The sequence below is a fragment of the Anabrus simplex genome, chromosome 2 (assembly GCF_040414725.1).
Source record: "Anabrus simplex isolate iqAnaSimp1 chromosome 2, ASM4041472v1, whole genome shotgun sequence".
NCBI lineage: Eukaryota > Metazoa > Arthropoda > Insecta > Orthoptera > Tettigoniidae > Anabrus > Anabrus simplex.
The window spans coordinates 339454700-339477060 of record NC_090266.1 but is presented as its reverse complement, the minus strand read 5'-3'; the positions used below and the strand labels follow the sequence as shown (position 1 = coordinate 339477060).

The following is a 22361-nucleotide window of genomic DNA, read 5'->3' as shown; positions in this document are numbered from 1 at the left end:
AAAAATCTATTTGAAGTCCTCTCTCTTTAGATTTGACTCAGTTAAGGATTCTGTTTAAATCCTTAAAAACTCTATGCTACTGTGGAGAGAGGTGAGGACTTCATTAAGATAAGTTTCAAGTTTTTAAGGATTTAAACATAGATATTTATACATTTTTAAATATTTTTGAGTGTGGTTTGACAGAATCTGATGATGATCTTTCAAGAACAAAACAGGTCATTCTACTTTAATTAAGTTGTTTTATTTTTATTTTTTTCAGGTAAAATTACAGTATGTTATCATATGTTTTCTTTTTCAGCCAGTTTATAAATTAATTTATTTAAAATTATTTTCAGCAGACTGAAGAAAGTAACAGTTAAAAAAGTATTTTAAAATGTTACTACAGAAGAGATGTTACAGTTCAGTGTTTGAGTTTACATACAATGAAATATTAGTTTCTTACAAGCCCAAGAAAATTAAATTTATTCTCCTACTTTCAAACACTGCATGAGACAGGTGAGAATGATGAGGACTCAGGAGGAAACTTTAAGCCCAGTATGGTGACCTTTTACAACTAATAAAAATGTGATGCTATGCAGAAACCATATAGTTATGCCAAGAATATGCTGGATATTGGGGGAATAAATGTCTATGTAATTTACTAAGTGAACAACCAGACACTTAAACAGGGAAAAGTTCTCCCTCACCAATCATTTCTGATTAATTTAGGGTGGCAATTGCTACCAAGCCAGGAAAGGATCAAGCCCATATTACAATACTGAACGACAAATGTAAACAAGAATAATTGAATTATTCAAAGTGGACTCTGTCCAAGAAAATCCTGAAAAATCTCTTGCAGAGGGAGGATACCCTTACTGTAGAATTTCTCCTCGAAGGAAAAAATGGGAAGACCACTGTAATGTGCTGTTCCTGCCGAATTTCAATTTGTGAAGAACACACCACAGCAACCTGTACAAGATGTGCAGATGAAGTCGTGGACACTGACTAGCATTGTTATCCAGCATCAAAAAGAAATTTTCAACAAAATTTAGAAATAAAATTTTGCAAAAAAACAAATAAATTAGTCGTGTATAATTTCTTGTAATTTCATGCAATATTTTCTTTTAAACTTTTTACTTCATTTTAAGAATACATTTTGATCTTGAACTTTGTGACCAAATCATTAATTGATATTCCCAAATGCACATGTTGAGGCAATTTGCTCACAAGCGACCTCTCATGCAGGTTAAAAACTCTCATATTTTTACCAAATTTTGCAGTAAGTATTTTTTATGGATTAATTATATTAGTACTGGTTGAAAAGGCTATTAAACATGGTATATATTTATATTTTTATCAGAGCACTCACCGCAAAAGAAAAATAGCAGGTCCTGAAAATAGTAAGCGTGAGCAATTTGCCTTTGTGACCTCTGGCGTGTTAACAGTTCAGCAAAATCATTCTTCTAACTTTAACTTTGGACTTCAGGAATATGGTCTTCAGTACCAGCTGATACTTGTAAGTTTGTTTCTAAATATCAGTGTTACTAGATATAGTTCAGTGGCAATATGGGTACCAAAGATAAGTAGGGATGGGAAATGAGACAGCATGTCTCGAAACTTGAGAACTTTTCAATATCGTGCTAACTAGACACCCTTCAGAAGAGTTCACACACTTCCAACATCACGTGGTACACAGAGCAGTAACATGCTGACAAGTCTTGGTAAACCGGATGAGTCAAAAGTCTTCCATTCTTAGAGAACAGCATAGACGTATGTACAGACAGGAAGTAAGTTGGTAGGAGGTCTGATTTACCCTATTCAACCTATAAGGCAAATAGCAGAATATCATTTCATTTTACCCTGACCCTCTTGATTTACAGTGGATGGTAAAGATCTGACAGAGCGATTTGGCCATGCGATTAGGAGAGTGCAGCTGTGAGCTTGCTTTCGGGAGATGGTGGGTTCGAACCCCAATATTGGCAGCCCTGAATATGGTTTCCATAGTTTCCCATTTTAACACCAGGCTAATGCTAAGGCTGTACCTTAATTAAGGCCAAGGCCACTTCCTAGCCCTTTCCTGTCCCATCGTCATCTTAAGACCTATCTGTGTCTGTGCAAAGTAAAGGAAATTGTTGCTGGTAAAGATCTGCACCCTTCTGATAACTGTTTATTGAATGTAATATATTTAGTGCACATTTATGGCAACCGAGAATGGACCTGATAATATTTTACAGAAGTCCAAGAAAATGAAGTCCAATTAATATTTGTTCCTTGTACCCAATGTATTAATTTTTAAAGCAAAAATACAACTGCCACAACTCTCCATTTCTAGAGCCACAAGACATTAATGCAGTCCAGCATCAGCCAGTAGCTCCTCTATTGTTGGCTTGATTTGTAGCTTAAATTGTCTTCTGTTCTTCATTACTATTTAATAAACAAACAGTTATAATTTTAGTTATATACAAAGTTTTTATGAAAAACAAGAGAAAGTATAATTCAAAGGAATAATACCACCCAATATTTATTTAGTTGCAAATAATATTAGAGTTCCTGGACTGTTTGTTGTATTTTATTTTTTTGCAAATAAGCAGTTATGTTAATATTAACTTAACAAAGAAAATCCTATGTAGCAGACATAACCCCACGGGCCACATGCAGCCCATAATGAAAAAATTTAAAATTTTTTAAAATTTATTTATCTGACCCAAGATATTTGGGTTTGCGGACTGACATGAAACAGCACACAAACATTTTTTTTGTTGCAATTGATGCTTTCACGGCCCGTACTTATAGACATGATACTGTATAGGCTTTTGGGCTTATGCCGTGTCAAGAAAATAAGGTGAAATTCTTTACGTTTCGCAGAGAACTGTGCTCTGCATCATCAGAAGAAAATCTCAACTGTCCACGAGAAAGGCTTCTTAAACAGCAGGGAATACACTGTTTTGAAAGGAGGATTTATATATGTAGGTCAATACTGGAACATGTTTGAGAAGCCTTTCTCGTGGACAGTTGAGATTTTCTTCTGATGATGCAGAGCACAGTTCTCTGCAAAACGTAAAGAATTTCTCCTTATTTTCTTGACATGGCAAAAGGCCAAAAGCCTATACAGTATCATGTCTATAAACATATTTTTCTTTAAAAATGCACTAACAGATGAAGAGAGTCCAGTAGTACAGTTTTGTCACTGTTGCTCATCAGTGGCCTGTCTTACTGTGTCCTCTGTTACAATGAGTAAGACAGTATATATTCTGCAATTGCATTGGACACCTGATCGGTGTGGGTGTAGAAGTTTGCGGTCGTTGAGATAGGTTGTGATTCGAATATGTACAAGGTGTTCCAAGGCTAGTGCTGAGAGTATGGATCTATAGTCGTCGTTTAGTCTGGATGATTTACTCTTTGTTCAAGGCTGTAGTAGGGCTACTTTCCAGACAGCAGGGAATACACTGTTTTGAAAGGAGTTATATATGAAGGTCAATACTGGAACAATAGTGTCAGCTATTTTCTTCAATATTATAATACCTATATGGTCTACCCCTGTGGCTTTAATTTTAATTTGCAAGATAGTGGCTTTCATTTGGATAGATGAAACATAACTAAAATAATTAAAACATCTCTACTACAGGAGGTGTTTTGTAATTTGCACTCTGATGATTTTCTTTTGTTTCTTCATTTAATGGTGCATGTGATGATATGAAGTAATCATTCAGTTTCTCAAGAGAAAGTTCATCTACAGTCTTCTGTTTATTTAGTTCAAGTTGACAAATTGACTTCCATGTAGTAGTAGGTCTTACATCAAGTTTTATAAGGTCATAGCATACCGCAGTCGAGCATTTCTTAGCCTTCCTTTTACATAGTGGTTTGTAGTAGATAAGGTTTTTCTCTCGAGTCAACGTGAATAGTGCTGTGCTCTCCACACTTGTGGCAACCAGTAGGCCAACGTGTGGTAAACATTTCTCTCGCAAAGCACAGTACTGGAGCTCTTTTAATGGTTTTAAATAATTTACATCCCTGCAAAGTAGAAGAGCTACTAGGTAATGCTTGACTGCCTTGAGATGTCTGTGGTGGATTATGCCCGATAATTTTCTTTCAAAACTAGTACATGGGGAACAAATATTACATTGCACTTTTTTTTCTGGGACTTCAGTGAAATACTACCAGGTGAATGAATTTCTTTCAGTAGCTGTAAAAATATGCTATGTATATTATATTCAATAAATTTTGGGCAGAAGAGAGTAGATCTTTCCCATCCACCATGAAATGGAGGGTCAGACTCAAGCTCAAATGAAATGACAGTCTGTGCTATCTGTCTCATGGGATGACTGGGGCAAATCAGACCTCTTACCTCCTTTCTTCCCAATTGCACATTCTGTACAACTATGTTATTTGCTTTCAGTGAAAGACCAGCCTTGTCTGGTTGACAGAGACTTCACAGCATATTTGCTCTTAAGTGTACAACGTAAGCTGTGTACTCTTCTCGAGGTCTCTCATAGGTATGAGACTTAGAAGTTCTCGGGTTTCCCATGACGTGCTATAGTTTCCTGTCCCTAATTGACAGGTCAGTGTGGGAAGAGGAGATGAGAACAAGAACGAAAATTCAAAAGGACAAGGACAATCTATATATCTTTTACAATTTGCTTTACGTCACACCGACACAGATATATCTTACGGCAACGATGGAATAGGAAAGGCCTAAGAATGGGAAGGAGGCAGCCTGGTGTGAAAATGTACAAAAGACATAACATTGCTTTTCCTCACTGTTTTTATTTACCCCTGTGTGTCTGTCAAATATTAGAGCTGATGGACAATAGAACGAAGACTCAGGGTCGTTGTTCCTGTTCCCCTTCCAGTACTTTCACTGCACACATAATCACACTCACTTTCACTATCTGAAACTATCAGATCACCACCTGAATCATTATTGTGCAAAATATCACATATTTCTTCTTGCTGCAAAATTTACTCACGTTTGAAGCTTTGTCTACTAAACAACCACCATCACTTGCTATTTCACTCAGTTTGAGGACTGCCAAAATTGGGTTGCAAACAATGAGTAAAAGGACACAACGGCAGCGTTGTACAGTGTCAAGAAAAGACGACTCAAGTCATCTACCAAAAGAAAGAGAAACTGCTACGTAGAACTCTTCTGGCCTCCAAAAACATAAGCATATTGGAGCATGCTACTGTACACTGAACGAGCGCTAAATGACATTACTCCTCTACGAACCACAGAAGACTGCATGCTTAATCGACCATACTCCTCCACAGGAGCAAAGGTGTTAAAACAGCTCAAGTCACGTGAGCACTTTGTGGTTCACATGCACGCACAAAGAATGCAGCACTATTGACTTTGACTCAATAGGAGGTACTGAGATTCTCAAGATTTTGGCTGCCACTTTCAAGACTCACAGGAGAAAATTCCATCCCTAGTGGAAAACATACTGATACATGCAACATAATAATAATAATAATAATAATAATAATAATAATAATAATAATAATAATAATAATAATAATAATGTTATTTGCTTTACGTCCCACTAACTACTTGTACGCATTTTGGAGATGCCAAGATGCCAGAATTTAGTCATGCAGGAGTTCTTTTATGTGCTAGTAAATCTACTGACACAAGGCTGATGTATTTGTGCACCTTCAAATATCACTGGACTGAGCCAGGATCGAACCTGCCAAGTTGAGGTCAGAAAGCCAGCACCTGAACTGTCCGAGCCACTCAGCCCGGCTGCAACACGAGCTTTCCATGGTAAGAACATAATCATTCAACAATACTTGAGTCCACTCGTGCACCAAAATCACCTGAAGCTCCTGGATGGTTTATGTAGGTACTTGACGAGTGATTGAGTCTGCAGCATGCTCATTGTAGTTAATACTTGGAGATAGGCTAGCCTGAACAAGTGGGTGACATCCTCAGTTTTCAGGTTATGATGACGATGCTTGTTGTTTGAAGGGACCTAATATCTACATCAGAGACGCAATTTCCAGGTTATCATACACCAATATAGTCTATTGTGAATAGGAGCTGTCCTTCATAAACTGGAACTGTGTAGCTCTGAAAAGTCTGAGATACTGTTTGAGGATGGCATTTCACATGGAGAGAGTTTAACTTACCAGACCCAAGATGATGTTTCTCTATCTCCATGATGATCCCCTTCAGTAGTGTTAGCAAGACTTTACTTCACTCACATTACCACCATATGTAAAACACTTGAAATAACTGAGAAGACCAAAGCTTTCCTCACTCATAAACAGTATTCAGCCCAGCGGTGGCTAGTCCAAATGGGGCACAGAGGGCTTGTGGCAGGTGTTGACAATGTGACCATAATTAGTAATACCTGTCACTAGAAACTAACAATGCTATTGATTTTACATCCCACTAACTACACCAGAAACTTAAAATACCTACAGTGGTCCATTGCCATTTTCTTCCATCTCCTTTCTTTCCTAGCTTTTGGTAAGATTTACATTTTGTGTGTTAGATAATGGTAGCTTTTCGGTGGTAGCATTTTAATATCAAACGTGGTTGACTAGGAGACAGAGGTCCTCACTGTATTTCTACCTAAAGAGCATGAGACTTCCTTTCCCACACATGTCTTTCCTTTTTCATTCATAACATCTCTTGTAGTTTCATTTTCAAATTCATTTCCAAAGTTTCCATATCAACTCTGACTGATTTTTCTGACTCTACCACGAATTTGAGGATGACTTGAAGGTTTGGAATGGGCCGCACCTACCCTTACAAACACAACTGAGGAAATTAAGGTGTGGCAGCTGAGTGACATCACCAGCTTCTCACCCAGGTGATGCATTTCAAATCCCAGCTAATGCACGTGATTTTTTGAAAGGAGAAGTCATGTCTCTATAGTTCAGATTCCATGTAAGTCTATGATTACCATACAACATTAACGGTCACATAAAACTACAACTTCACTTTTACAACTGAGAAGAAAAATGGGTTGATGTTCCTCCCGGTCTACGCAAATGCTGATATGGTAAGTAATTTTTGCTTCTATTGGTTTCTTATTCCACACACCGGTTCATGCTTTACAGCTGCGTAGGTTGTCAGTCATATTTTACACTCTTTCATTCGAGAGATCTGTTCAAATACTACCATCAGCATCCCTGAAGATAGTTTCCCACTTTCACACCAAGCTGTATGTCAATTAAGGCCATGATCGTTTCCCTTCCTGTCCTACCCCAGCATCGTCATAAGACCTGTCTGAGTCGGTGCGACGTAAAACAAACGGCTTCCTCCCAGTTTCCTATCCTGCTGTAGCTGATCTGAGTTAGACGTTCAACCTAGTGATGGGTGGTCTGAGATGGGGTTTCGAGATTTCTCAAGATTAGCACAAGCAATCTCAAGGGCACTTCTTCCACATTGTGCGGTGAGCAGCGTATTGTAGACCTACAGGTAGACAGAGCTAAATGTTGTTTGTGCCGAGTATGTGAATAGCCAAAAACTGGCCTTCTCCATTCCATACATACATGTCAACAAGCGACTAGGCCGTTCATTTCTACCGAATTTCTATTATTGATACGGTATAATATAATTATAAAGGATAAACATTCTGGCACTGTATGCAGCGGTAAGTACATGAATAAGTAGGTTAAGTACAGAAAGTGACGGCTATTGTGGTGTACATCGTTATATCACCCAATTTCTGTTATTGTTGTACAAGTTGCTTTACGTCGCACCGATACAGATAGGTCTTATCCACTCATCATTTATCAGATCTCACATCAGGGTGCGAAATCAGAGCGAGGTGGGGGGAGAGGGGTTCTCCTCCCCCACTGATGATTTATTTAAGAAACCTTCCCACTTAAATTGCCCGGGGGAGGGGGGATTCTTTATTTATAAAATAATGAGGAAAATGTGGAACGCATATATTACTGAAATTAGTGTTTTTCTTACTGTGCATATTTCCATAAAATCACCAGCAATAATACACATAATATAGAAATAATAGAATGACAGCCAGATCTTGAGCAATAAAGCAATGTAGCGGTGGTAACTCCGCACCTGGAGTTTATTGTTCATGTTTCACTCTGGCAAGTCCATCTGAAACTCGGGCAAAAATATAACTTACTTGAAGCAACTCATAAGCCGTGTTCAAGTAAATTAAGCCCTACCCCCCAAAAAAATTAAAGTTTAAATATTTTTGTTTCATGGTTCGTGGTGTGAGTTACTGTAGTCACGTCCTAGTTCGTGAACCATGGGCAACGGCTGAGTGGCCTAGTAAGTGGCCCTGAGAGTCGGGATACCTGTTGCTATGGAATGGGAGTGGGCATCTCGGACATATTCTGAGTCGTGGTCTTCCTTGTGCTCAGGCAGCTAGGACTATACAATCCACTGGTGGTCCCTAACCTGTTAGAGGAGAGATCCTCACTTGTACTGTATGTAAGTAGGCTAGCATCCTGCTCATGATTTTACAGAGCTCAGAACATTTTTTTTTTTTTTTTTTTGCTAGTTGTTTTACGTCGCACCGACAAAGATAGGTCTTACGGCGACGATGGGACAGGAAAGCACTAGGAGTGGGAAGGAAGTGGCCGTGGCCGTGGCCTTAATTAAGGTACAGCCCCAGCATTTGCCTGGTATGAAAATGGGAAACCATGGAAAACCATTTTCAGGGCTGCCGACAGTGGGATTCGAACCTACTATCTCCCGAATACTGGATACTGGCCGCACTTAAGCGACTGCAGCTATCGAGCTCGGTCTCAGAACATTTTAAGCAAGCCTCGGACCTATGGGAGTAATGGAGTCCCAATCCCATTTGACAGGCGAGGGACTTCTTGGAAACAACTTGGCGAACAAAATGGAATTTGATGGGGAGCTATCAGTATTTTTGGGGCTTATGGAAGAAAGGAAGTAGAACTGGCTTAGTGAGCAAAGAGGATGCATCTGGATGTACTAGGAGTAAGTGATATTCAGATAAGGGGAGATAATGAGGAAGAGATAGGAGATTATAAAGTGTACTTGACGGGTGTTAAAAAGGGAAGGGCAGAGTATGGGGTAGGGCTGTTTATCGGGAATACCATTGCACGCAACATAGTTTCTGTTAGGCACATAAATGAATGAATGATGTGGGTAGATTTGGCAGTTGGAGGATTTACGATGAGAATTGTCTCAGTGTATTCACCATGTGAGGGTGCAGCTCATCTGCACCCTCACATGGTGAAGTTGACAAGTTTTATGAAGCATTGAGTGACATTGTGGTCAGGGTCAACAGTAAATATAGGATAGTGCTAATGGGCATTTTAATGCGAGAGTTGGAAATAGAACTGAAGGATACGAAAGGGTGATTGGTAAATGTGGGGAAGATATGGAAGCTAATGCGAATGGGAAGCGTTTGCTGGACTTCTGTGCTAGTATGGGTTTAGCAGTTACGAATACATTCTTCAAGCATAAGTCCATTCACCACTACACATGGGAGGCTAGGGGTACCAGATCCATAATAGACTATAACTTAACCGACTTCAATTCAGGAAATGTACGAGTTTTCCAGGGATTTTTTGATGTTACAGACCACTATCTGATCTGTAGTAAACTAAGTATCTCTAGACCTAGGATAGAGAAAGTGAAATCTGTCTGCAAACGAATAAGGGTAGAAAATCTCCAGGACGAGGAAATTAGACAGAAGTACATGGATACGATTAGTGAGAAGTTTCGAACAGTAGACAGTAAGCAGGTTCAGGATATAGAGAGAGAATGGGTGGCATACAGGGATGCTGTAGTAGAAACAGCAAGGGAATGGCTAGGAACAACTCTGTGTAAAGATGGGAAAAAGCGAACATCTTGGTGGAATGATGAAGTGAGAGCAGCTTGTAAACGTAAAAAGAAGGCTTATCAGAAATGGCTCCAAACAAGGGCTGAGGCAGACAGGTAACTGTATGTAGATGAAAGAAACTGAGCCAAATAAATAGTTGTTGAATCCAAAAAGAAGTCGTGGGAAGATTTTGGTGATAACCTGGAAAGGTTAGGTCAAGCAGCAGTGAAACCTTTCTGGACAGTAACAAAGAATCTTAGAAAGGGAGGGAAAAAGGAAATGAACAGTGTATTGAGTAATTCATGTCAACTCCTAATAGATCCCAGGGAATCACTGGAGAGGTGGGGGGAATATTTGGAACATCTTCTCAACGTAAAAGGAAATCTTCCTGGCGGTGTTGCGAACAGCCAAGCTCATGGGGAGGAGGAAAATGATGTTGGTGAAATTACGCTTGAGGAAGTGGAAAGGATGGTAAATAAACTCCATTGTCATAAAGCAGCAGGAATAGACAAAATTAGACCTGAAATGGTGAAGTATAGTGGGAAGGCAGGGATGAAATGGCTTCATAGAGTAATAAGATTAGCATGGAGTGTTGGTAAGGTACCTTCAGATTGGACAAAAGCAGTAATTGCACCTATCTATAACCAAGGGAACAGGAAGGATTGCAACAACTACCAAGGTATCTCATTGATTAGTATACAAGGCAAAGTATTCACTCCCATCTTGGAAGGGAGGGTGCGATCAGTCGTTGAGAGAAAGTTGGATGAAAACCAGCGTGATTTCAGATCACAGAGGGGCTGTCAGGATCAGATTTTTAGTATGTGCCAGGTAATTGAAAATTGCTACGAGAGGAATAGGCAGTTCTGTTTACCTTTCGTAGATCTAGAGAAAGCATATGACAGGGTACCGAGGGAAATGATGTTCGCCATACTGGGGGACTATGGAATTAAAGGTACCGTAAATTATTAAAATCAATCAAAGACATTTATGTTGACAATTGGGCTTCAGTGAGAATTGATGGTAGAATGAGTTCTTGGTTCAGGGTACTTACAGGGTTTAGAAAAGGCTGTAATCTTTCAACTTTGCTGTTCGTAGTTTACATGGATCATCTGCTGAAAGGTATAAAATGGCAGGGAGGGATTCAGTTAGGTGGAAATGTAGTAAGCAGTCTGGCCTATGCTGACGACTTGGTCTTAATGGCAGATTGTGCCAAAAGCCTACAGTCTAATATCTTGGAACTTGAAAATAGGTGCAATGAGTATGGTATGAAAATTAGCCTTTTGAAGACTAAATTGATGTCAGTAGGTAAGAAATTCAACAGAACTGAATGTCAGATTGGTGATACAAAGCTAGAACAGGTTGATAATTTCAAGTATTTAGGTTGTCCCGGTCTAGAAAGCCAAGAATAACGGCCGAGAGGATTCGTCGCGTTGACCACACCACACCTCATAATCTGCAGGCCTTCGGGATGAGCAGTGGTCGCTTGGTAGGCCAAGGCCCTTCAAGGGCTGTAGCGCCATGGGGTTTGGGGTTTATTTAGGTTGTGTGTTCTCCCAGAATAGTAATATAGTGAGAGAGAGGTTGAATCAAGGTGTAGTAAAGCTAATGCAGTGAGCTCGCAGTTGCGATCAACAGTATTCTGTAAGAAGGAAGTCAGCTCCCAGACGAAACTATCTTTACATCGGTCTGTTTTCAGACCAGCTTTGCTTTACGGGAGCGAAAGCTGGGTGGACTCAGGATATCTTATTCATAAGTTAGAAGTATCAGACATGAAAGTAGCAAGAATGATTGCTGGTACAAACAGGTGGGAAAAACGGCAGGAGGGTACTCAGAATGATTAGATAGAAGCTAATTTAGGAATGAACTTGATGGATAAAGCTGTGGGCATAAATCAGCTTCATTGGTGGGGTCATATGAGGTGAATGGAGGAGGATAGGTTACACAGGAGGATAATTGACTCTGTTATGGAGGGTAAGAGAAGTAGAGGGAGACCAAGATGATGATGGTTAGACTCAGTTTCTAACAATTCAAAGATAAGAGGTATAGAACTTAATGTGGCAACAGCACTAGTTGCAGAAGCTTGCAGACTGAACGCTGAAAGGCAGAACGGTCTATAATGACCAAGGACCAAGGGGGAAGTTTTCATTCCCCTTCCCGAAGGGAAGGGGCGGGCCACCTAGAAGGTAACGCCTTCTCTCTGACCAGGAGATTTGGCGGGGTTTGAGGTTTTATGGAGTTGGATGAGTGGGGAACAGTGTTGCATTTAATTGGAGATTTGGGGGGTTGGCCTCTTGGCTAAGGGGTGTAGCATCTGTTCTCGTGCTTTTTATTGAGTTTTTTACATACATTGGTTTCATATTGTTCTTATACATGTTACAAATATTGTGAATTACATATAGTTCCTTATCTAGTACTAGAGAGTAGGAGGGGAAAAATTTGTTGGTAGAATGATGTGATGTTGGCTAGGGATGTGAGTAGAAGGTGAAGGAGATTGGTATTGCGATGTGGATTCGGGAGATGGTGTTGGGGACGGGGCTGGTTTTGAGGTGGGTTTGGGCGGTTGTGAGATTTAGGAGGGGAGCGAGATGGTTTGACTCGGTGTTGCTTCGCGAAGAGCTGGATCCCGTGTTGTATGAGCCTTTCCGCGTCTTCGGGTTGCTGAAGAAGGAGCCGCACCATGTAGGTGGGCCTGGCTGAGTTGTGGATCCTGGATGCTGTTTTCAGGTTAAGTCCTGATCGTCTTAGCTCTTGTGCGATAATTTCAGATGGTAAGTTTGGATTAATTCCTCTGACGATGCAGCTGGCGTTGGGCTGGGGCGCTGGTGGTGGCGGTGGTGAGTTGTTTCCGTTGGACTCGGGCGGTGGCGGAATTTTTCCGTTGGACTCGGGAGCTGGAGGTGGTGATGGCGTCTGTCTTGTAGTTTCTGTAGTCATGCTGGTGACGTCTTCTTCTTCTTCGATTAGTGGCCTGAATGGGCTAGGCTGGGTACGGGGTGGGGGTGGGGGAGACATCATTATAGGAGTGGGGTGGGTCATTACTGAGGTGGTTATGGGAGTATTGCAGGATGGGTGGGTGGGAGTGGTAACCATGGTGGTTGTGATGGTGGTAATGGTAGTAGTGGTGAGTGGGTAAGTTATCGAGTAGGGTGGTGGACTGTATGGCGGAAGTGGCCTTGTTGCTGGTTGCGGAGATTGTCGGGGTGGCTTGGCTCCCGGGTCCGGTCCCAAGTCGTTTACCATATGGGGCGGACATGGTTTGGCGAAGCGTGGTATTCCATTTATGTATATGCCCCATCTTATGGCCTTTTGTACTGCTTCTTCTGTGGTCAGTTGTATGAGGACTCGGTCGGTGGGTCTGAAGTCTATTTGGATCCGGCTTAGGTTTGTGACAGGTATTCCTTCGTTCTTGAGGTACTTCAGTAGGGCTGCATCAGTGAAGGAGAGATCTACGCCTGGTAGTACACAGTTAGGCATGGTGGGGGGGCCGACTTCCTATTTGGTGTCTGGCCCTGATTGTGTTTTATTGGCACGGCTAGGGTACGAAGATAAAGATGTGGCGTTCCCTAGCCGTAGTAAAAGCGGCGTAGATCGTTTCTCGAGTACGGAGAGGCGATGTCTATAATGATTTGTTTGAATTACAATCAATCAATCAGTACTGATCTGCATTTAGGGCAGTCGCCCAGGTGGCAGATTCCCTATCTGTTGCTTTCCTAGCCTTTTCCGAAATGATTTCAAAGAAATTGGAAATTTATTGAACATCTCCCTTGGTAAGTTATTCCAATCCCTAACTCCCCTTCCTATAAATGAATATTTGCCCCAGTTTGTCCTCTTGAATTCCAACTTTATCTTCATATCGTGATCTTTCCTACTTTTATAAACGCCATTCAAACCTATTCGTCTACTAATGTCATTCCACGCCATCTCTCCGCTGACAGCTCGGAACATACCACTTAGTCGAGCAGCTCTACTTCTTTCTCTCAATTCTTCCCAACCCAAACATTGCAACATTTTTGTAACGCTACTCTTTTGTCGGAAATCACCCAGAACAAATCGAGCTGCTTTTCTTTGGATTTTTTCCAGTTCTTGAATCAGGTAATCCTGGTGAGGGTCCCATACACTGGAACCATACTCTAGTTGGGGTCTTACCAGAGACTTATATGCACTCTCCTTTACATATTTACTACAGCCCCTAAACACCCTCATAACCATGTGTAGAGATCGGTACCCTTTATTTACAATCCCATTTATGTGATTACCCCAGTGAAGATCTTTCCTTATATTAACACCTAGATACTTACAATGATCCCCAAAAGGAACTTTCACCCCATCAACGCAGTAATTAAAACTGAGAGGACTTTTCCTATTTGTGAAACTCACAACCTGACTTTTAGCCCCGTTTATCAACAAACCATTGCCTGCTGTCCATCTCACAACATTTTAGAGGTCACGTTGCAGTTGCTCACAATCTTGTAACTTATTTATCACTCTATAGAGAATAACATCATCCGCAAAAAGCCTTACCTCCGATTCCACTCCTTTACTCATATCATTTATATATATAAGAAAACATAAAGGTCCGATAACACTGCCCTGAGGAACTCCCCTCTCAACTATTACAGGGTCAGACAAAGCTTCACCTACTCTAACTCTCTGAGATCTATTTTCTAGAAATATAGCAACCCATTCAGTCACTCTTTTTTCTAGTCCAATTGCACTCAGTTTTGCCAGTTGTCTCCCATGATCCACCCTATCAAATGCTTTAGACATGTCAATCGCGATACAGTCCATTTGACCTCCTGAATCCAAGATATCTGCTATATCTTGCTGGAATCCTACAAGTTGAGCTTCAGTGGAATAACCTTTCCTAAAACCGAATTGCCTTCTATCGAACCAGTTATTAATTTCACAAACATGTCTAATATAATTACGTTGTTATAATAAGAATGATAAACATTGGAAAGTTATTTCATAGCTGACAACTCTAAGACGATGTCCGATACGCAGTCATGGATGCGAGATTATTTTGAATGGATGCCACATGGCACAGTTCATCGTGTTGTTTGAACAAAAGAAGTAAACTACGTCAGCAGAAATATTTCTGGGATGATCTGGCGCTTAAAAACACATAATGTCGCGGGAGGGGATCTCACAGAAAGCACCTCCGGCCTGGTTTGCATCACTCATAGTTACTGGGACGTCGCACAGATCGCAGCACAGAGAATCGGGCTCGAGATTCTCGCGAGAGTCTCGAGATCTGTGAAGTCAGTCTCGAGAGTCTCGAGCGAGAGCGCACTAGTTCAATCTCCAGAGAAGAGGGAAAATAGATTTCAGTCGCCGAGTAAAGAGACTTTTGATCACGAAGGCTGAAGTCTCTGAGGCAACGACTCTCGTACTCGTCTTTCCCGACCACGCTGAGCGTCTACAAGCCCTGGCCTCAATTACGGTACAGCCCAAGCTTTTGCCTGGTGAGAAAACAGGTAACCACGGAAAATCATCTTCAGGGCTGACGACAGTAGGGTTTGAACACACTATCTCCCGAATGAGTAACGTATCTACATAAAACTGTAGATTTTAAGAGACGCCACAGTGACCCAAAGTACTTTTTGAACGTGCAGGAAGGGTTTTTTTTTCTATTTGCTTTACGTCGCACCGACACAGATATGTCTTACGGCGACGATGAGAGAGGAAAGTCCTAGGAATTGGAAGGAAGCGGCCGTGGCCTTACTTAAGGTACAGCCCCGGCATTTGCCTGGTGTTCAAATGGGAAACCACGGAAAACCATCTTCAGGGCTGCCGACAGTGGGGCTCGAACCCACTATCTCCCGATTACTGGATACTGGCCGCACTTAAGCGACTGCAGCTATCGAGCTCGGTGTGCAGGAAGGAAAAGACATTGGATCACACTCAAATGCCACCGATCTAAGTCGGGATCGAATTCTCTACTTGAGAACAGGAAAAAACATTAACCATCTGCGCCAGTGAAGTCGACTGATGCCGGGCTGAGTGGCTTAGACGGTGGAGGCGCTGGCCTTCTGACTCCAACTTGGCAGGTTCGATCCTGGCTCAGTCCGGTGATATTTGAAGGTGCTCAAATACGCCAGCCTCGTGTCGGTAGATTTACTGGCAGTAAAAGAACTCATGCGGGACTAAATTCCGGCACCACGGCGTCTCCGAAAACCGTAAAAGTCGATAGTGTGGCGTAATGCCAATAGCAGTAATTATTAAGCCGGCTGTTAGAGAGAAAAAGAGAGAGAACATTTTATTTGGAAGAAAAAAGATTAATTTTAACAGCTTCTTCAGTTTCTGGGTAGCCTCAGCGATAAGGACAGGTAGGCGCGACGCGAGAATCAACGAGTTGTGAAGTACGGTATTATATAGTGCCGCTTGCCTTGAGATTCTAGCAGTGATTCGGTGTAAGTGAGACCAGTAAGAGTGCTGCTCTAAGATGCGTCTGCTTATCCATTCGGCTAAACAAGTAGTGACTGTGTGTAGTAATGGAGAGAGACGATTAAATGGGGACAAAATGAAAATAGTGGAAGTTCTCGAGGATGAACGAGGACTGGCCATTGTGACAAACAGGTACGTAACGAAATTCTAAATGAGATACAGACGAGCAGGATTTCCCTCTTAAGAACTACCGAGCCCTTTTATCAGCAGATGTGACACATTCAAGGCTTCCGGACAAGATTTGGTAAAGAAAGACTTGTGAATAAAAGCAGGTTCAAATGGTTCTTTAACAAAGTAATAATAATAAATAATAATAATAATAATATTAATAATAATAATAATAATAATAATAATAACTTCGCGTGGCTATTGCTAGCTTGGTACAACCTTCGTTAGGCAGACCCTCCGGCATACGCCGTGTATGAGAAACTGCCTGCTAGTGTCATGCGATGTACAGGAATGTTGGGGACAGCATGAGCAGGCATTCCCCGAACGAAAAGGCAATTAACAGTAAAAGATTAAAATGCCACGATAGGTTGGGAATTGAACCCAGGGCCCCAAAATCCGAAGACGAACACGCTGTCCACTCAGTCGTGGAGCCGGGCCATTGAAAACTGATGCGTTGTCAGATAAAAATGTGTCAAGTGATTTGGCTACACGGTACAGACCGTTAAACTTCCGGATTGCTTAACTACCTTCCGAGTCCTAGCCCCTTCCTGTTCCGTCGTTGCTGAAAATCTACCCGTGTTACTGCGACATTGAATGAAAACCCACAGCCTGTTTTCCACTCAGTGACCGGGTGAGGGATGGAATGCTACTTTTTTTGCTATTTGCTTTACGTCGCACCGACACAGATAGGTTTTATGGCGAGCATGGGACAGGAAAGGCCTAGGAGTGGGAAGGAAGCGGCCGTGGCCTTAATTAAGGTACAGCCCCAGCATTTTCCTGGAGTGAAAATGGGAAACCACGGAAAACCATCTTCAGGGCTGCCGACAGTGGGGTTCGGGTTCGAACCCACTATCTCCCGGATGCGAGCTCACAGCTGCGTGTTGGGATGGAATGAATCTTGCGGCGAGGATAGGAATTGTGCCGGCTGCCGAGACCTGTCGCACTCCTCTGGGGCAATGAGTAATGACCCATCTCATCCTAATAAAATTCTAATTAAATTTGGTCTAAAAATGAAAAATATTATTGATAAAAAATATTAAAACCAAAATAATAAACCGATTAATAGTTAAATCACCATATGTATACCTATTCATCACTATAAAAAAATCACCAAAGACGAAATAAATAATACTAATCCTAATACTACAACAATGATATTCAATTAAATAAGAGAGTTATGACAATTAAACTTCTATTCAAATTCAGAGCGGTGCTGGAATGAAAGACGATAGGGAAAATCGGAGTAGCCGGAGAAAAACATGTCCCGCCTCCGCTTTGTCCAGCACAAATCTCACACGGAGTGACCGGGATTTGAACCACGAAACCCAGCGGTGAGAGGTCGACGCGCTGCCGCCTGAGCCACGGAGGCTTATACTGCGACGTTGAACGGAATATAATGTGGGCATCGTAAATGACCCTCTCCCTTCCCTCTCTCTCTCAAAATTGTAGTTCTTAATAATGATTCATTTGGAGCATCACGGTCCTGTCTAATTACCCATAGCCATAGATCTCACCATAGACCACCGTTGACAAAAGGTGGGGAGTTCGTCTGTCAGAGAGCCCACCGCTGCGTTCTAAGTCATCATCATCATCTGTTTACCCTCCAGGTTCGGTTTTTCCCTCGGACTTAGCGAGGGATCCCACCTCTACCACCTCAAGGGCAGTGTCCTGGAGCTTCAGACTCCTGGTCGGGGGATACAACTGGGGAGTATGACCAGTACCTCGCCCAGGTTGCCTCACCTGCTATGCTGAACAGGGGCCTTGTGGAGGGATGGGAAGGGATAGACAAGGAAAAGGGAAGGAAGCGGCCGTGGCCTTAAGTTAGGTACCATCCCGGCATTCGCCTGGAGGAGAAGTGGGAAACCACGGAAAACCACTTCCAGGATGGCTGAGGTGGGAATCGAACCCACCTCTACTCAGTTGACCTCCCGAGGCTGAGTGGACCCCGTTCCAACCCTCGTACCACTTTTCAAATTCCGTGGCAGAGCCGGGAATCGAACCCGGGCCTCCGGGGGTGGCAGCTAATCACGCTAACCACTACACCACAGAGGCGGACAAGTCCTTGAGAAAACCAGTGCAGATCCCACAGAAACTCAGGCTGTCAGACAGAATCCACAGGCTATACATTGTAAGTTACATGCATCGTCACCGATGGTCGGACGATATACGTAAACTAACGCAGGTTCACTTGCCTACTCCGGGGAGGGGAGTTGCAAGTACAGTAGTATGACCAACATTTTCGCAAGTCGGCTGCGGTTGATGCTGTACTCAATAAATGTGTGTTTTCCTTTTGCCTTACGCCACACCGACACATATAGGTCTTATGACGACGATGGGACAGGAAAGGGTTAGGAGTGGGAAGGAAGCGACCGTGCTCGTAATTAAGGTACAGCCACAGCATTTGCCTGGTGCGAAAATTGGAAACCACGGAAAATCATCTTCAGGGCTGCCGACGATGGTATTCGAACCCACCATATCCCGAATGCAAGGTCACAACTACGCGACTCGAACTGCGTAGTACTCACTCGCTTTTCCTTACTTTTTTTTTTTCATTTTTATTATAATGACTGGTTGAGACAATGAAGCTGTAGCAGAAGTAAAATACCTCTTCGATGACAGAGTAATTTGCGCGATGGCGTTCCACACCTGATGCAGATGGTCGGTGAAATCAGCAACGGTCAATGCTGGTACTGGATGGCGCTGGATGTGTCGTCCCATAATGTCCCATGGGCGAAAGGTCTAGTGATCTCGCAGGCCAAAGCAACTGGTCGACACACTGCAGAGCACATTGGATGACAGCTGTGGTATGAGGACGAGCGTTATTCTGTTGGAAAACAGCCTCTTGAATACTGCGAATGAATGGCAGCACAACCGGTTCAATCACCAGTCCCCGTGCAAATCCACTGACAAGGTTCTTGGAATAACGACGAGAGTGCTCCTGCCGTGAAAGGAAATCGCTCCCCAGACTCCAGACAGCTTGGTTCCAAGTGCTCACCTAGCCTCCTCCTTACCAACCTACGGCGATCACTGGCACGAAGACAGAAACGGCTCTCATCTAAGAAACCAACAGATCTCCACTCCGCCCCTCCAATGAAGTGTGGCTTGACACCACTGAAGTCGCAGGTGGCAGTGATTCGGAGTTAGTGGCATGAACAATACAGAACGTCTGGCTCACAGCTGTCACTCAAGTAATCGATTTGTTACAGTTCGCTGCGTCACTCTTGTGCTAACTGAAGCTCTGATGGCTGTTGCATATGCGGTGCGATCCACCACAGCCATGCAGCGAATACAGCGGTCTTCCCTCTCCGTAGTGACACATCTGCGGCCGGAACCCGGTCTTCTTGAGAAAGTGCCTTCCTGTGACCATTGTTGCCAACACCGATGTACTGTGGATGCATCCCTGTCAACTCTTTCTGCCCTATTACACGGCCTCGTTCAAACTCAGTAAGCAGCTTATACTGCCATCTTCGTCCCCTAAAAGGCATGTTTGACTCACACCTATCTCACAACGTCAACACCGGACGTTGACTAACGTTCACGAAGTGTACAGCACGTAATAAAGTAAACTTCCTTTGCAAGGTCTTAGTGGCAATACTAACATCTCTCTCGTCGGCTAGCGCGCAAATTTGATTAGGCGTCATCTTTCAGATGTGCACACATTCCGAATTTCGTTTATCTAGCACAACTCCTTATTGGTGATGGGATTTCATTTTCCGCTAGTGTAATATAAATCTAAAGAAAAGAATGTTTGGAGTTCTACAGGACTGACAACTGTACAGTGGCGGCTGGTCGTATCTGAGGCTGGGTGTTGCACCAACATGTTCAATGTTGCAATTTTAAACGAGAATCTAATAGAAATAACAAGAATCCCTAGTATCCGTATGTAATGAACTGCATTCATATTAAAATTGAAATACATATCCAGCAATTAAAACACAGGAAATAAGAATATAACTACAGTTATTCTTATCTCACTTGAATTGAAAATTCGCCCTCCTGTTTTTCATTGATGCAAACTTGTCAGTCACCCGTTGATTGAAGTCCGCGATTTCCATCAGCAGATCTCTTTCTATAGAAAGCATCGCCAAGGCCGACAATCTTTCCTGGATCATAGAGTTCCTTAAGGAAGTTTTTATTTTATTCAAAGTAGAAAAACATCTTTCTGCTTCGACAGACGTCATAGGGATTGTAAAATTAAACTTCAGCAGTTTCAAGCACTCAGTTCAGTGAACGTCCTCTCCAGGTTGTTGGTTATTATAAACTCTGCTAAACTAACAGGACCCGACAATGATCTGAATTCTTGTGCTAAATAGGGGCTGTCTGGCCGAGGCGGTAAAGGCGTGCTCGGTTCGCCCGGAAGGACGTGGGTTCGAATCCCCGTCAGGAAGTAGTAAACTTTAAGAAACGAGATTTCCACTTCCGGACGTGCATATGGCCCTGAGGTTCACTCAGCCTACACCAAAAATGAGTACCAGGTTAATTTCTAGGGGCAAAGGTGGCCAGGCGTAGAGCTAACCACTCTACCCCATCATGTGCCGAGGTTAACAATGGTGGAAGCCTTTACCTTCCACTCCTACAAGGGCTTTCATGGCCTGTACGTAGGTGACTTTGCTTTGCTTTCTTGTGCTAAATAGATGGACGATAGTTCATGGCGTAGTTTCAGTTTGTCCAAAACCGTATACACTATTTGTTGAAACTAAACTACACAAACACCGGCAGCTTTGTGACGAACTCTTACTCACAATTTAGAATCCATCAGTTTTAATAATAACGCACAGAAAAATTATCTAGAACCAAAATACTCAATCACCTGAAAACACACCAAGGCCTGCACGTGATAAATGTAAACATAACGTCTACATAAACACCAACAACTCCATGTCGCAATAGTCCAGCCATTTACCAACATGTGACAATGTTGGCACAAAGCTCGTTTTACGGTTGGCAAATGCATAACATGAAGTTATGCTGATGAGAAAACGTTTCCTCCGAAAGTATATCCTCAAAACAAATTTTGGGATTTAATAAAAGGTTATGATTGCCCATGAATTACCAATGTTGGTAACATTGTGAATGGTGCGGTGCAGCTTACCCAACGAGCTAGAATAACATAGAGAGGCGGAAGCGCTGCCTGGGTGAACCTAATAGAACGAACGTCCGCCATGTTTCCTGTTGTCACACAAGCAAGGGGGCATGGCCTTTAAATGACGAAAAGTGTAGAAAATACGCATTTTAGAATCGCTGGGGGAGAATTAAAGTCCGTTGCCGAAAGCTTGAAGCATGAAAGCGAATACCGCCACTTCATCATATTTCGGCACGATGCCAACATCACGATCAGTTGATTGTAGGCTAGTTCGAAATCATCGCACAGTGACATACGAATAGGCCTCGAAATCGGAACAAGAGCGTTACCCTGCTTGGCTGTTGTGGTTAAGCGTAAATTAGAATAAAAACGATGGACATAAATACTGTATTTATGACAGGAAAACTTAAAATCATAGGGACCTATAATAGGTTACAACCTCATTCTGTTAATATTTTTAAAATTATTGCATACTCATGAGTACTGTGTTCCTTTTTTAATCTGTTTACCTTCCCGGGTTGGTTTTTCCCACGGACTCGGCGACGGATCCCACCTCTACCACCTCAAGGACAGTGTTCTCGAGCGTGAGATATTGGGTCGGGGGATACAACTGTGAGGGAGGGCTGCACCTGCTATGCTGAACAGGGGCCTTGTGGGGGGGAAGGAAGCGGCCGTGGCCGTAAGTTAGGTACCATCCCGGCATTTGCTTGGAGGAGAAATGGGACCCCACGGAAAATCACTTCGAGGATGGCTGAGGTGGGAGTTGAACCCACTTCTACTCAGTTGACCTCCCCAGGCTAATAGAATCCCGTTACAGCCCTCGTGCCCCTTTTCAAATTTCGTGGCGGAGCTGGGAATCGAACCCGGGCTTCCAGGGGTGGCAGCTGCTCACGCTAACCAGTGCA

The 22361-nt window shown here is 42.6% G+C and overlaps 1 protein-coding gene across 2 annotated transcripts in view; it reads left to right on the top strand.

Annotated features, from left to right (window-relative positions):
• The first annotated feature begins 16171 nt into the window (after positions 1-16171).
• The window catches only part of LOC136862810 (probable imidazolonepropionase), an 80535-nt gene continuing 74345 nt past the window's right edge, over positions 16172-22361 (top strand). For both annotated transcript variants that reach the window (XM_067139071.2, XM_067139070.2), the window contains exon 1: positions 16172-16337. In XM_067139071.2, coding sequence (XP_066995172.2) covers positions 16204-16337 — 134 coding nt within the window. In that variant the 5' untranslated portion in view covers positions 16172-16203. The remainder of the gene's footprint in view (positions 16338-22361) is intronic.